This window comes from Sus scrofa, chromosome X (assembly GCF_000003025.6).
Source record: "Sus scrofa isolate TJ Tabasco breed Duroc chromosome X, Sscrofa11.1, whole genome shotgun sequence".
NCBI lineage: Eukaryota > Metazoa > Chordata > Mammalia > Artiodactyla > Suidae > Sus > Sus scrofa.
Genome location: NC_010461.5, coordinates 20,583,446 through 20,598,548, shown reverse-complemented (window position 1 = coordinate 20,598,548; position 15,103 = coordinate 20,583,446). Strand labels below are relative to the sequence as shown.

General features: G+C 42.8%; 1 protein-coding gene across 5 annotated transcripts in view; it reads right to left on the bottom strand.

Annotated features, from left to right (window-relative positions):
- The window catches only part of PDK3 (pyruvate dehydrogenase kinase 3), a 112,288-nt gene continuing 97,241 nt past the window's right edge, over positions 57-15,103 (bottom strand). For 4 of the 5 annotated variants that reach the window (XM_021080538.1, XM_021080537.1, XM_013986015.2 and 1 more), the window contains one exon: positions 57-10,514. In XM_021080538.1, the coding sequence (XP_020936197.1) occupies positions 10,484-10,514 (31 nt within the window). In that variant the 3' untranslated portion in view covers positions 57-10,483. The remainder of the gene's footprint in view (positions 10,515-15,103) is intronic. The other variant, XM_001927439.5, reaches the window with a different exon arrangement.

Genomic DNA, 15,103 nt, shown 5'->3' with positions numbered 1-15,103 from the left:
GGGTGGGATGAGATTCCAGACCAGAGCTCAGGAAAAGACCACACGGACGCACAGTGAGCCACGACTACCGCTTTATTGTTCGATGACTGTGGTGCCAAACTGTCCTCGTGCTCTGGGACTAGTTTGGCCATGACAAACACCACAGATGACTGCATGACTGCTGGGGACCATTATCTGAGCCACATGCTTCCTCGCTTGTGTTTCTCCAACAATCGCAAAAACGAAACACTTTTCTCTACAGAATGACACATTACCTCAGACCAAAGTCATTCTTGACTTGTGACAAGCGTGTAGCAGCCAGGCCACAGAACAGCAGAGAATATGAGGGACCAGCCTTCTCTCTACAAACCACAAGGCAAAAGGTGAACACTGGACACACATGTACATTTCACTGTTATCTAAACTGATCGTTGCTCAAAGTAAATCAGGCCAGATTTGGACTTAGGGGTACAGTCACTGTGATGAACTTGCACTTCATCTACACGTTGCTCTTCTTCTCTTGTTAAATCAGCTACCACTCCCAGTTTAGACACTGCCCTCAGAGGTTAAGGAGTCATGATGAAACATCAGGCCAGTGGCTTTATATTTAAATGCAGCATTAAATATGTTTGCAAGGGTGTATTTTACTCCGCGTTGACTTTTCTTATGTGGTTCCAGCATTTCTTAAGTATTCACAACTCGCGTTCTAAATCTGGGAAATATTGAAGTTGCAAGCACTTGTGTACTTTGGCGAGGATGTGAACTTGCAGCAACAGATGGCGTGACGCATAGATAAACCTGAAGCAGCCACGGCGACCTCAGATGACTTTGATACCAAGGAACTCTGCACAGAGCGGGGTTAGCCAGCATGCTGAAGTGGGAGCTTCCACTCTCCTAAAACGTGTGTCATGTCGTCCAGGATGGACTCGAGCAAAGCCCGGGTTCTTAATCGGAGTGGAAGCCTTTGGGTCTAGAGCGTCACAGTGAGAAGAGAGAATAACAATGGACATAAAAGAAACAAAGGAAGAGGCAACGGAGCTCAATTCCTTCAACCCTGAATATAGCCAACTTACATTTTTAAAACACATAATACTTTCTAATTTCTAGGTAAACCTCACTTTGGCTATTTCCACAGAGCCAAGATACATTTAGTTTGGTCTGGACTAAAAAAAAGAAGTTTAAGTACATGCACGATTTATTGGTCAAGTTTACTAGCCAGCTCTAACAGGAATTTTAAAAGTAAAAAGCAAGATACCAAAGGACTTTCTGTGATGCTTCCCCAGGAAGAGTGATAAAGGCAGCTAGAGAAAAAGGGAGCAGATACAGGATGCTGGCAAGCCCGTTCTATTTTAGGTTTTATGCTGGTTATGACAGCCAGGCAAACCTTGCCTCCGGACGGCGCTCAGCAAGCCAGGCTGCGAAGCCTCCCATCCAGCCTGTGCCCTCTCGGACGGCAGGCAGTTTCCAGTGTTTCCAGATCCCTACGGTTACAGGCTGTGGCTGTGATGATTCGAAAATATTTGTTCTAATTCAAGACGGGGGACAGTAACCTCAGCAGTGTTTTCGATCAAGGCACAGGCCAGTTCTTAGTGTCAAGAGAGTGCTCTTGAAAATACTGATTGAGATTTCCCATGGATAGACAAGGTGAAATGAGAAAAGACTACCATGATATATTATAAACGGCAATGTAACATTTTATACTCATCCTGCCTGTTTTCGCCAACTCCTCATCACTCCTCTTGTACATCAAGCGGGGATCACTGGCAGATGCCTGTGACTTCCAAGCAGATTTCAATTTTATCATTGCCTTTTCAATGCTGAGCAGATACGAAGAGCCAAAATAGAACTGAAGGTTGAGATTCTTTTTATTTTCTCTCGAAAAGAATCTCAAGGTAGGAATATTTTAAAACATTAAGCAGTTCTGTCATTAATAAGCATTCCACTCTAAATGTGCCATTTTCATCCAATTTGGAAGGCAAAGATGAACTGAAGAGCCATTAAGCCGTCCTGATTGCCAGGATTAGGCGTTTCTTCACTTTGCTAACTGCAGAGCAAACATACTGCTTACAGTATATACGATCTTTGACATTTGTGCTGTTTTGGCCCATTTGCAAAATTAGGCCACTCTGAGGTTGGCAAAAGTTAGAATTATTTATAGGATGTTCTTTTAAGTGAGATTTTATTATCCCCAAAAGATTCAATTCCAATGGAAAAGAGAATTTTTGCTGAAAAGCCAAGAAGTAAAATTATCAAGCAAAATCAAACTGCAGGGTTTTTCTATGAAAATCTCAGATAAGTATGATAAAGAGACCCCTGTATACCTCCTAATCAAAGGACTTTTAGGCGCCACTTACACATGAAAAAGCCTAAAGCACATAGAATCTGCGTGTTGATAAGGGTGAAGTTCAAGTTTCTTGGGTAATGCTGTGTTCCTGAGAAGACAATACTTTTGAAACTCTAGCTCTAGAAATTTAGACAAGAACTCTCAAAGCTGAGTACATCGGGAGAGATTTCCATGGGGATTCTTATCAAAGGCTATTCCCTGAGACATGCAAGGGTAATGAAAATGTAATTCTCTGAGTACAAAAAATATAAGTTAGAAAATCAATTTGATCTCTTTACTTCTCCCTTCAAGGAAATTACTAAAATAAAAAGATTTATCAGTATAGTCTAAACTCTTCTGTTTGACTTTTTAAAAATTCTTTTTTTTTTTTTTTTTTTTTTTAGGGAGAGGCCAGGCACGGGTGAGAAGTTTTCATATACATTCTCTCTCCCAATACTTCTCTTAAAAGATCAATTTTTTAAAGGTACAGAAATAAAAACATGGTTCTCACAATTGTAGCAAACAGTGGAATTCCAAAATGGTTGCATTTTAAAGAATTCAACTGTAATTCTTTTGGAAAGTATAACATGAAGTTAAGCAAACTTAACGGACTGCTAAAATGATGAAAAATTTTAAAGAATGCAAGTGCAATTTTGTACTTTTGGAAGATTTGATGTGAAAAACAAATCCAAAATATCTCTCGATGTAAATTAAAGCTCAAGCCATGGTATTCAAAATTAAAATGATTTACATAATCTACTATACTTTGTGGGGTTTTTTAGTAATTAACCTTCCTGAGGTTGATTTTGTTCTCCTTAGTGTTTGCTTAGCTAAAGTGCTTAATAAAATTTCTACAGAATATATTACCCTCTTCATAGATGAATATTATTTTGAACTACAATCTGACAAAAATCTAACTACATTTAATTATGCTTGATTAATCCAAATGTCACTGAGAGATTTATAGAACAGAGAAATATTTTTCAGGTGAAGTTCATACTCTTTCCACTGCAAGCTCCCTGGATCCATTATTACCACAAATCTACCACTCAGTTCCCTAACATTTAAAAAATAATCCCACCAAAAATATTCCCAGTAGTCCACACTGGACCATGGGACTCCAGGCATCAAGCTCTACTGCTTATCCTTTCCAAGAGCTATGCAGACGCCATCAAAGGCTGAAGCCATCACGTCAAATGGAGAAGTGAGCCGCTCCTGCAGTGCTGGAGGGAAAAAGATACAGAGACGGGAAGTCAAATACTATTATGAATTTATTAAACACTGCAAGGAGATGAGTGGGATATAAGGGGTGGGCTTTCTTTTAATGCAGGCACTTAACTGTAACAGACATTTGTTGGGAGGCTTTCAGTAGTGAGGCCCCAAGGTGCTTCCATTTATATGCGAATAAACCAACCTAAAGGGTGACAGGCTCTACCTCTGGGAATAACTCAACTGCACGGCATCTTCTGCTCCGCACTCAGATCCACCTTCCCTGAGAACAGAGAGTGTCCTCGCCGGCTCTGCTGCTCCCTCCGAGGGAGCGGGACCCGGACCACCACTGAGGGCCACCCACGTCACAACACAAGAAGCTGCCCGTCTCCTGGCTCCACCGACCCCGTTACTGGGATCCTGGGCAATTCAAGTCCAGGTTTCAGAGACAGATGGAAAGGCATCAACGGGTTTCTTAAGGATTCTGTGACCACGATATTGCTGTCATTTTATTGTCTTCATTTTGAGGGTGAACACAGCTAAGGCTAGAAAGCAGACTTAAGACGGACGCCTCCTCGGATAACCCTTTCCTCCGGCCCTAAAGCCAGTGCACAAGCAAGTGGTAAAGAGGGTCTCTCCCCTTACAAGCAGCTCTTTTCACTCCAGCATCACCATCCAGAAGCTGGACGTGGGAAGATGTGGTTGAAACAATCATCTCTGAAGTTCTACAAAGACACAGCTGGGACCTGCTGGGACTGCATCTTTGGTAGGAGAAAAGAGCAGCCCACGCCACACAGCACAACGAGACCCGCAAAGCCATCTCCTCTCACCGGACCCGGGTCCTCACCAGTCAGCGGTCAGCGAGACAAGGAAACGCACAGAGTCCGAGGCAGACTCTCCAGATGCAGGTGAACAGACGCAAAGAAGAAGAGAACTCGGGACTCAGGGGGGCGCCCTCGTCTAAGGAACCCACCCGTCCATGATGACAACAACAATTACGGGGTTTGGTGCCCACCTCCTACCACTCAACCCTTGCACTCCCCTTCCTGCCTTGTCTCCCAACTGTGCTAGAAACCGTCCCTGATGAGGGTCTCATCTGACTCCCCCACCAGAACGCGAGCTCCGTGAGACTGGCACTTGCAGCTGCTGTCATCATGGCCATGTGCCCAGCCCTGGGCCTTTCTGGTGCACTGGAGACGCTCGCTATTATTTAAAAGGGAGGCATGAACATGGCTTTCCTTTCCACGGCTCCTCTACCGCCTTTTCGTCTCTCGTCCCTTACACGTGGGCGGTACTCCGCTCTGCATTTCACCCCAGGACAGAACCAGGGCAAAGACTCTGAACGAAGCAGAAGGCACTGCGAAGGCTGGATTTGGATGCACAGAGCAGGGCTGTCATTCCTGCTCCTTGATCGGTATGCTCGGCTCTGAGGCTGAGAAAAGTGTGCCTGGGGGAATATGCTGGCCAGTGAGCAAAGGAGGCTTCAATCCTACAAAGAGGCCAACTAAAACCCCCAACCTGTGATCCCCCTGTAAACGCACTTTCGAAACATCGATTGGTGTGGCACCGGGTCTTAGACCTACAAACCATCACAATGTACATTCCTGAATATCAGCAATCAGCCTGATGAGGAATTCGCTCCTTTCTATTTCTTCATGAACCAAATTTTAAAACGGGGTGATTAAAAAGACAGGTAAGCGAACCTGAGTCACAGTAGAGCTCTCACAGGGTCACCACCCTCAGTGGGGCAGCTTGACTAGCAACCTATCAGTAAAAAATAGTTTACACCACTCTTGATAGCTCTGATTATGTGCTAGTTTGAAATATTCCGTAACGAACCAATCAATCACTGCCAATGGCTGGTAAATTCTTGAGTTCATTAAAATGTCACATGGCCCCAGTCTTCAAACCAAAAGGTACTGATCTCTAATCAATGGAACAGGAACCCGAGTTAAAAGTTGTCTTTCCACAAAGAACAATAAACAAAAATCCTGTGTTGATTAAGTTATTAATGTTTTTTTTCCCCCGCTAATGATATGGACATTATCTTCAAAGTCAATGTTTAAGCACCTGGACAGTTGGGAAGATGGCAGAACGGGCTCATGTTTATATAAGTGTTCCTGCCCTGCAACACACACACACACATCCAGAGGCTGATGGAGACGCTGTCCACGGTGAAACTAATAAAAGCCACCACCCTACACTGAGGACTCCAGGGGAGTGTCTGACAACCAAGTTGAGGACTCATCGAAGAAGATTCGCGCATTTGTCAAGGAGGCCACAGTTGCTGACAGGGTGCCAATCATGTCTGAACTGGGAGAAACAAAGACGGACGGGAGGTAGGACAAGCTGAGGGCACACTGCGTGGTCACGTTTCCAGAAGCAAAACCTAGGAGGGGAGGCTGACGTCTCAGCTGCTCCACTTGTGTGCAGAGGAGACAAACAGGAACTCGGGAGCCAAACACGCCAACACTGGCTGTGTCTGATCCAGCAATGCAGGCCGAACCTGCTGTAGCCCTCTAAGTCAGCTTGGAGTGGAAATGGGGAAACTCGAGGGAAAGCTCTCTCCTGACCGGGATACAGCCACCCCAGGGCAGAGGGGTCGACAGTGTGGAAGGCACTGCGAGGAGGCTTTACCTCGCTCCTTCCTCGCCCCCCACCCCCGCCCCGTGTCCAGATAGCAAGCCTTGAGTTCAAGGGTTCAGGTGATGAATGCTTCTCACTTGAAAAAGGGGGCGTCGAGGAGGATTTAAACACACTCTTCTTGGCAGCTAGAACGGGTCCCATGCAAAGACCAAAAAATAGGCAGAAAATGCCATGATGACACTTGTGTAACAATAAAGGGGTAAAACAACACAGAAGAAAAGGAATGAAAGCAGCAAAAGACAAACACACTCTGGAAACACAACGACTGCAGAAACCACAAAAACTGTAGACAACACAGTTCAGCCTTCCAAGAAATGAAATAGGGAGTCAAATGGGACAACAGGATGAGAAAAAAAAAGCCATCAGAGCTAAGGAAAGACACAGAGGGGGGAAAAACACTGTAGCAGAAGGGAAGGCCACACGGAAAAGGGAGTCAGTGCAATGGGAGGATAAGACCTGAGGAAAAAAAATCACACCACGGGAAGAAACACAAGGAGACCAAGGCTCTCAAAGGAAAGCTAAGAGTGCAGGACAGAGAACAGAGAGCCAACATGGGGACACCCCATAAACTGAAGAGAAACACAGGAAGGCCTGAATGTCGATGTCTGATGCTCACTGGGTACCAGATCAAGCCAGCTCTTGAGATACACATGAATGAAGTTCCTGCACTTCCAGGATCAACAAGAAATCACAAGTACACGGGGGGAAACCAGCAGATCACCCACAAAAGGGAAAGAAAAACTGTGTCTGGACTCAGCCCTCTCAGTGGCACCAGACACCTGAAGACCAGAGAGGGATGGCTCCAAAGAAATGAGAGAAAAAAGACGTGATCCGAGAATCTGACCGCCAGCCGAGCTCCTGTTCATAAGGAATGGCCACAGAAAGGCATTTGTAACCACAGGAGAAAAGTCCAGCTGAAGCTATAGCCTGTCTACCAAAAGATAAAAGCTCTGACTCGCCAACGTGGAAGCTCTGTATGAGAGAGCTAGCCGTGAGCACTGAGTTCATTCAAACATAGAATTAAGTCTAGAGAAGTCCAGCAATTACCTATGGTGACACACTCTAGAGTCACCTGCCTTTCTAGGCAAAAGCTGCTGAACTCACTCGCTAACCGCCTCGAACTAACTTTGCCAAAATGAAAATGCAAAAGAAAACCTCTCTTGAATGGAATTCTCTGACGTTACAGAGAAATTTTGATTTACATCTTCCACCCTTGAGGGTTAATATCCAAGAAATTCCTCCAAAGAGATAATGCTAATTAGCTAGTGCACAGCTGAGAGCCGGGCCTGGGAACAAAAAGACGCAAGCGCTCACTGTGGTTCTTCCACGCCGCCGTGGCAAACCACCGAACTGCTTTGGAACGCACATGAAAAACAAGAGATAATTCCCACATGGTCCACCTTACAGCATCGTACGAATCTGGTAGGATGCCGTATGTGCAAGTTCTTTGGAATCTATAAGCAACGGTATAAAACCATGTCACCTGATTGGATGGAAAGAAGCATGAAGGAGCCAAATCAGACATTCGGAGACAAGGAAAGGATCGGATGGCTCCTGTGGACCCAACCCTACTTCCTTCTTTTCATTTCTCTCCATTTTTCAAGCCACCTCTTGGCACTATAAAAAGGAAATTCAGTCCTTCCATAGCTCCTGACCTGAATGATTTTTAATTTGGAAACAAAGAGAATTTAAGAACTCAGAAAGATGCTACTCACCATCCAAGGTAAATGTATGCCCATTTCCATTCATTGATACAACCAGTATTTATTAAGCACCTACTGTGTGTCAGCTACAACTTCAAATAGGAGATACTGTCCCCCAATACTTAAAATAAGATCACGGAAATGAGAAAGGCAGAAGAATTGGGAGAACCTAACAAATTAAGCTGAAAATCGGTTCATGTCTATTTATATTACAACTTATATGTAGAAATGTGACCATATGCTTAGAGACAAAACCCAGCTAACAGCCAGGGGGATGCACCCAAGTTCAGAGAATCACGTACAGCCAACAAAAAGGATAAATGAATTCTTGGGGCAGCTATTGTGCAAATGCAAGCTGTTCCTGATACTTTTCTTATGGTTGCTTTGGAAGCAAAGTTAAATTTTTTTTCTTTTTTGGACACGCCTAGCGCATATGGAAGTTCCTGAGTCAGGGATCAAACCTGCACCAAAGGAGCGACCTGAGCTGCAGGAGTGACAATACCGATCCTTAACCCTCTGCGCTACAGAGGAACTTCCAAAGTTAAATGCTTAATGCAGAAAACAAAAGACAGGAGAGGCAAGATTGTCCTGGGGGCAGATGGACAGGAGTAAGCCCTAAAGTCTGTCTATAAAGAACTACCTCTTAAGTGATTACAACACTGAGAGAAATCTTTACTTTAGAAAAAGACTGATAAATGGAGGCAAGCTATATGCTTTTTTTTTTTCCCGCATCAGCTTTTCCAGCTCCAACCTTTCCACACAGCTTGTTGTGAGGGCCTAATGATCCACGGGCATTCCTCAAGCACACAGTAAGGCACTGCCAGAACAAGGCAGGAGGCGACACCGCTGAACCTGCTGCCTCCTTCCCCTACAGTGTACCAGACTTGAATGTGTAAGAGGCGGTGGTTGGAAATGGAGGCCAAGCAAGATGCTGACAGGCTATCTGATGTTTATAAGCCGGGGTCTTTAAACATAAAGGGCTGTTATTTTTTACATCTTTATACCACAAGGAAATCATCATAGGGAACAGCCCCATTCCCAAGACACTGACTCAGGCCTCAAAAACCAGGCCTCCATACGGACCATCTCCTCATCCCGACCTTGGAAGGAGGTCGGTCTTTTTCCGTGTCAGTTCCCCGATGAGAGCCTTCTAAGGGTGGAAGAGACAAGCTCTTTCTAAAGATGAAGGAACTACCATGAGCTCAGGGAATGTAACAAAATGAAAGCATATCAGATTCAGTGGAGCTAAGAGAAACAGAGCTGCCATCAACGCAAGTGCAGCCGGTCAGAATGGCCCTCCAACCACCCAGGGGATGATCCCCACGTGATGGCAGTGGGGACAAGTGTGTTGGTACTGTGGTATGACTAAAGGAGGAGGAATACATCACAAGTTACAGCTTTTAAATCAGTGGATTCAATACATAAACAGTGGATGGAAACATACGGACGTTAAAAGAGGGCAGAAGTCAAAGTAGATGGTCTATACGAGAAAGTATACCAAAGAGAAACACATCCTGTGGAGCTGTGTAAGTCATGGATTTTAATCTGGACTCTCAGATAGTGTCCGCTTCTAAGGATAAGTATAACACAGCTCCACCTGCCTCACCCCAAGTCCTCTGACAATTAAACCTCTCAGCAAAGAGTAAAGGATGGTGAAAATCACATCGACAATTCTAAAACTGGCCCGAATTCCTGAAAATGTATTTTTATGCAGACCTAGGGCATTTTTCAAAATGAACTAGAAAGAACTTTTCCCAGTCTATTTTACAACTAGTAAAGTGCATCACAGAAGGACTTAGAAAACTGCAAAGGGATATAATATGACAAAAGGACTGTATCTGACAGTAAAATTTTTACATAAGTGTAACAACTCCACTTCCCATTCTCTGCAGACTTGACGATGACCAGAAGGTAGTTTTTCACTTAAGATCTTTGCAACCAAGCAGATAAGCGAAAAACTCAAAGACAACTTTTGGAACGCTTTAATCGACAGAATGGAAGCATACAACTGAATTTCAGAATAAAATCAATGCGCTCAAGAGGAAGACCTAACACAAAAATGCCCACACCTCGAAATGAGAATATGGTCAGATGGAAGAAGGCCAAATTCTGAATCAGAGAGTGAGGGGGGGCTGCATAAGAGACAGGAGGGGCACTGGGACTGAATTGTCAAGACATGCTCAGCTCATGTCTTCAACTTCCAGACTCCTCAGGCCTAAGTTGTCAGGGGCAAACATGGTATTTGGTCACCAAGAGCAAAAGCAGAGACCTGCTGTATGTGGAATGCGGAGGGAAGACATCGGGGGAGATGGTAGACGCGGTAAGAAGAGAGAGGTATGAGGGCGCAAGCGCGTACGAGGCTCCGCCTCCTCTTATGACAGGCGCCACCCAAACCAGGGCAAGGTACTACAAAAATTGACTCGAGTTACTACTTTAGCGGAGATCTGGAGTAGTTACAGGAAACTTCTGTGGAAAAGGTCCAGCTCGTATGGAGAGAATACACATTCAAGCACTGGATTAGCTAGAGTGCCACACTCAGAGTTGGTGGAGGAAAGGAGCGCCTTCTGGATGATGGGCAGAAGACATTCTTGGCTTCACAGAGAGGATCGAAGCATTCAGTTCTTTACAAAGTTCTGTTAGTCTTGATCTTGTCCCTACAAAGGAAATAAAGGAGAGAGCCACGGTGAGTTTATGAGTACCAGCCTCTCTATTTTACCCATTACTTAGAGCATCTAGTTACAGTGGTTACTTTCAAAACCTGGGTCTAATTTCAGAACTATCCTCTATGGTTACTACAGAAAAAGAATTACCATTTAATGACTTTAAAAGAGTTCTTCACTCTCAGTTAAAAACCTGATTAGAAATGAGGAATCAGACATAGAGAACAGACCTGTGGTTACCAAGGAGGGGGGGAAGGGAGTGGGATGGATAGGAGTTTGGGGTTAGTAGATACCAACTATTACATTTAGAATGGATAAACAACAAGGTCCTACTGTATAGCACAGGGAAGTTTTATCAGTTTCCTGGGATAGATCATGATAGAAAAGAATACAAAAAAGAATGTATATGTATGTAGAACAGAGTCATTTTGCTGCACAGCAGAAAATGGCACAACACTGTAAATCAACCGTAATTTTTTTTCTTTTTAGGGGCGCCCCTGTGGCACATGGACATTCTCGGGCTAGGGGGTTGAATCAGAGCTACAGCTGCCAGCCTACACCACAGACACAGTAACTCAGGATCTGAGCCTCATCTATGACCTAAACTGCAACCTGTGGCAACACTGGATCCTTAACCCACTGAGCGAGGCCAGGGTTCAAACCTACACCCTCATGGATATTATGTCGGGTTCTTAACCTGATGAACCACAATGGGAACTCCAAATCAACTGGACTTTAATAAAATCTTTTTAAAAAAAGGAATGAGGAATCACGGGGTATGGGTAAGGGGTTTCTTTTTGGGATGGTGAATATGTTCTAAAATTAGACAGTGGTGAGGGTCACACAACTCTGTGAATATACTAAATACACTTTAAAAGGGTGAATTTTATGGTATGTGAATTACATCTCAATAAAGCTCTTATTAAAAAATGTCCTTAGAGAATAAATTTTCTTAGGATTTCTCATTCACCTAGTGAATTTACCATACCTACTACTTTCCCAAGGCTGCCATCCTATTTGTATCATTTAACAATTTTAAGTGTCAGGCTAACCATTTTAGAATCTTAAAAATTCCTTTCTGCTAAAATTTGTCTAATAAGATATTAGATTAAGATTTGTCTAATTAGATATTAGATATCATACTTAATTAGTATACAAGCTGCTAGACTGTTTAAAGTTTTTATTTATTTATTTATTTTTGTCTTTTTGCCTTTTCTAGGGCCGCTCCCGCGGCATATGGAGGTTCCCAGGCTAGGGGTCGAATTGGAGCTGTAGCTGCTGGCCTACACCACAGCCACAGCAACGCAAGATCTGAGCCATGTCTGCAACCTACACCACAGCTCAGGGCAACGCCGGATCCTTAACCCACTGAGCGAGGCCTGGGATCAAACCCGCAACCTCATGGTTCCTAGTCAGATTCGTTAACCACTGCGCCACAACGGGAACTCCTGTTTAAAGTTTTTAAATAGCTGTTAAAACAAAACTCAACTAAAGTAATCCTTTTACATTCCAAATGGACCTTAACATTTATAAAGACTGCTTTTGTACTACTCAAATAACTCCCCCTACAAGAGCAATAGTTGGAATTAACACTGATGCCCTACATGCTACTTGATTTACAAACCAGCTAAAAATTGAATCAAGGGAAACCAATCCAGGTGTTTCAAGCTGATTTAGCTTAATCTTCGCTAGGGATGGTGTGTGTGTATGTGTACACACACCTTGTGTACACTTCCATTCATGGGCACAACCCCTCTAAATTTCATCACTGGAGGCAAGTGACCAGCCCAGCAATATTGCACAGAGGTCCATCACAATACTTTCATAGGAAAAAAAACGGAAGTTCCCTGGTGGCCTAGTGGTTAAGGATTCAGCATTGTCAATGTTGTGGCTCGGGTTTAATCCCTGGCCCAGGAACTTCTGCAAGCCGCAGGCGTGGCCAAAATAAATAAATCAATAAAATGAACATCAATATAGATATCCTTTATATTATTCATCAGAAAAGACCAATACTACTATAATGGTACAAAATCACAAAGCTAAATCAACTATATTTGTATACACATACCTTTCTGTTGCACTGGGTTAGGAATCAAGGCTTTCAGGGTAAGAGGAAATATATGTAATTAAAATATTACATTACAGGGAGAGACACTGTAATGTTAAAATTGAACAAAAATATGAAAAAGAACTTTGACTTAAAAAAAAGGTATATATTTATACCTGTCCAGAAAGGGAGACTAGAAAAGGTGTACTGTATGTACACCGCCAACTCCCAGATGAGGGTCTCTAATACCCATTAAAAGGAAACAGGAGTCCTTGCGGAAAATGGCTGATTCTAGACAAAGTGTAAGAAGAGCCTAGAACATTGTCTTGGGTCAGAAAGCAAGGAAGCTTTCAAAGATGAATAGGGTTTTGTCAATGGAACACAGAGGATGTGGCTCAAAATAGCTTTCTTTGGCCAAAGGTGTGTCAGTTTTAGCATCGAAAAGATGGCCACTACATGCAATGACATGAGCGAACCTCATGGAAAGCCAGACACAAAAAGAGCGCATACTACATGTTCCTTTTGTTTTTAAGTTCAAGAAGCGAGAGAGTCAGATATATTGATAGGTGATAGAGCTGGAATAATGGTTACATGATGGGGAGGGAAGAAGGAGTAGAGTTTGTCCAGAAAGTGGCCTTTTTGGGTACTTGAAATATAGATGTAAAAACTCATCAAGCTACAAACTTAAGATTTGTATACTTATACACACACATACACACACACACACACACACACACACTTGTATATATGAGCATGTACATATATACATGTTAAACACTGATTAAAACATATTAAAGGCATAAAAATCTATAACATCTATAATAACGTTTTCAAAAAGAGAAAGGCAGAAACTCATTTGTCACCATTTAAGGCGGCTTTTAAGTCAACGTCTTACCTTGAAAATTGGTAATTAAAGGGAAAGATTTAAATGCTTATCCTGTCTTGCCAGAAGGGACTGCTTCAAAACTAAATGGCCTTAGTTGATGAGGAAGAACTTTATAGGAGAATGTCAACTAGTAATTGTCAAAGGAAGGATGCTAACAAAAAAACTCATCATCATTTTATGAATGTTAATCAAATTACAGATTCAGGCCAAATTTATCAAGTGGTGTTAAAAACCACTAGGTGATGGTTGCATGGTGCCAAAATAACACTAAGGAGGTTACTTTCTGGTTGAGAAGGGAAAATGAACTATACTATGGAGGGATCCAACAGTCATCATCTGAATTATCATCAGTCTAGCAAAAAAAATTCTCCATTGAGCCTTTAGATGAACTTGTGGTTTACGGGAGATACAGGGAAAGGGGGACAAATTAAATGATATTTCAAAGAAGAAATCAAACAAATCAAAGTGGGATATTTCTGGAGGACAAGTGGCATGGGCTCTCAGCAATGAAAAACTGTTCTAGATTAAAGACAACTTGAGACCTGAGTAGATGTGTTATGTGGTCCTGGAATTGATTTGTCATTTGGACAAATCAGAGGAATTTTCATGATGAAAATTATGGAAAGGTGGAGATAGTTATATGAAATAAAGCTAGGTTGTATAACAGTATGAAAAGTATGATCTCATTTGGGGAAAAACACATATACGTATACACCGAAAGCAAAATATATGGAAGAACACAGAGAAAACTTTAAGAATGGTCATCTCTAGGTTGTGGGAATACAGCAGTTTTTCTTTTCTTTTTTTCTTGTTTATATTTTCTTACGTTTTACAATGTACATATACTGCCTTTTTTTTTTTTTCCTTTCTATTTTTAGGGCTGCACCTGCAGCATATGGAGGTTCCCAGGCTAGGGGTCAAATCGGAGCTGTAGCTGCCGGCCTGCACCACAGCCACAGCGACGCCAGATCCGAGCTTTGTCTGTGACCTACACTACAGCTCATGGCAATGCCGATTCTTAACCCACTGAACGAGGCCAGGAATCGAACCTGCGTCCTCTCAGTTGCTAGTCAAATTCGATTCCACTGAGCCACGATGGGAACTCCCATATACTGCTTTTCTATTACTAAAAGGTTATTTTAAATAAATAGAACCCCTGCTGTTGCTAGAGTTGGAGCTTAAAGGTAGTCGGAAGGAAAAAAAAAAACGACTAGAAATCAAAGATTGGATTGCTGTCCTTATTACCATGAAGTAGTCAAACTCATCCTGTGACTGATAATTTTCCTTCTTCATGTTTTCATTTTTTATTGTGGTCAACTGTACATAAAATTTACCATCTGGTTAAGATGGTAAAAAATGGTTTTTTTGGGGGGGTACAGTTCAGTGGCATTAAGTACTTTCAGTGTTGTAGAACCATCATCATCGTCCATCTCCAGACTTTCTCAACTGAAACTCTGTCCTATTTAACACTAACCTCCCTTTCTGCCTTCTCTCCAGCCCCCGGCAACCTCTACTCTATGTTTCTAGGTACCCCCTGTAAGTGGAGTCGTAGGTGGAATCATACAACATTTGTCCTCTGGGGTCTAGCTTATTTCACTTAGCATAAAGACTTCAAGGTTTGTCTACACTATAGCATGCGTCAGACCTTTA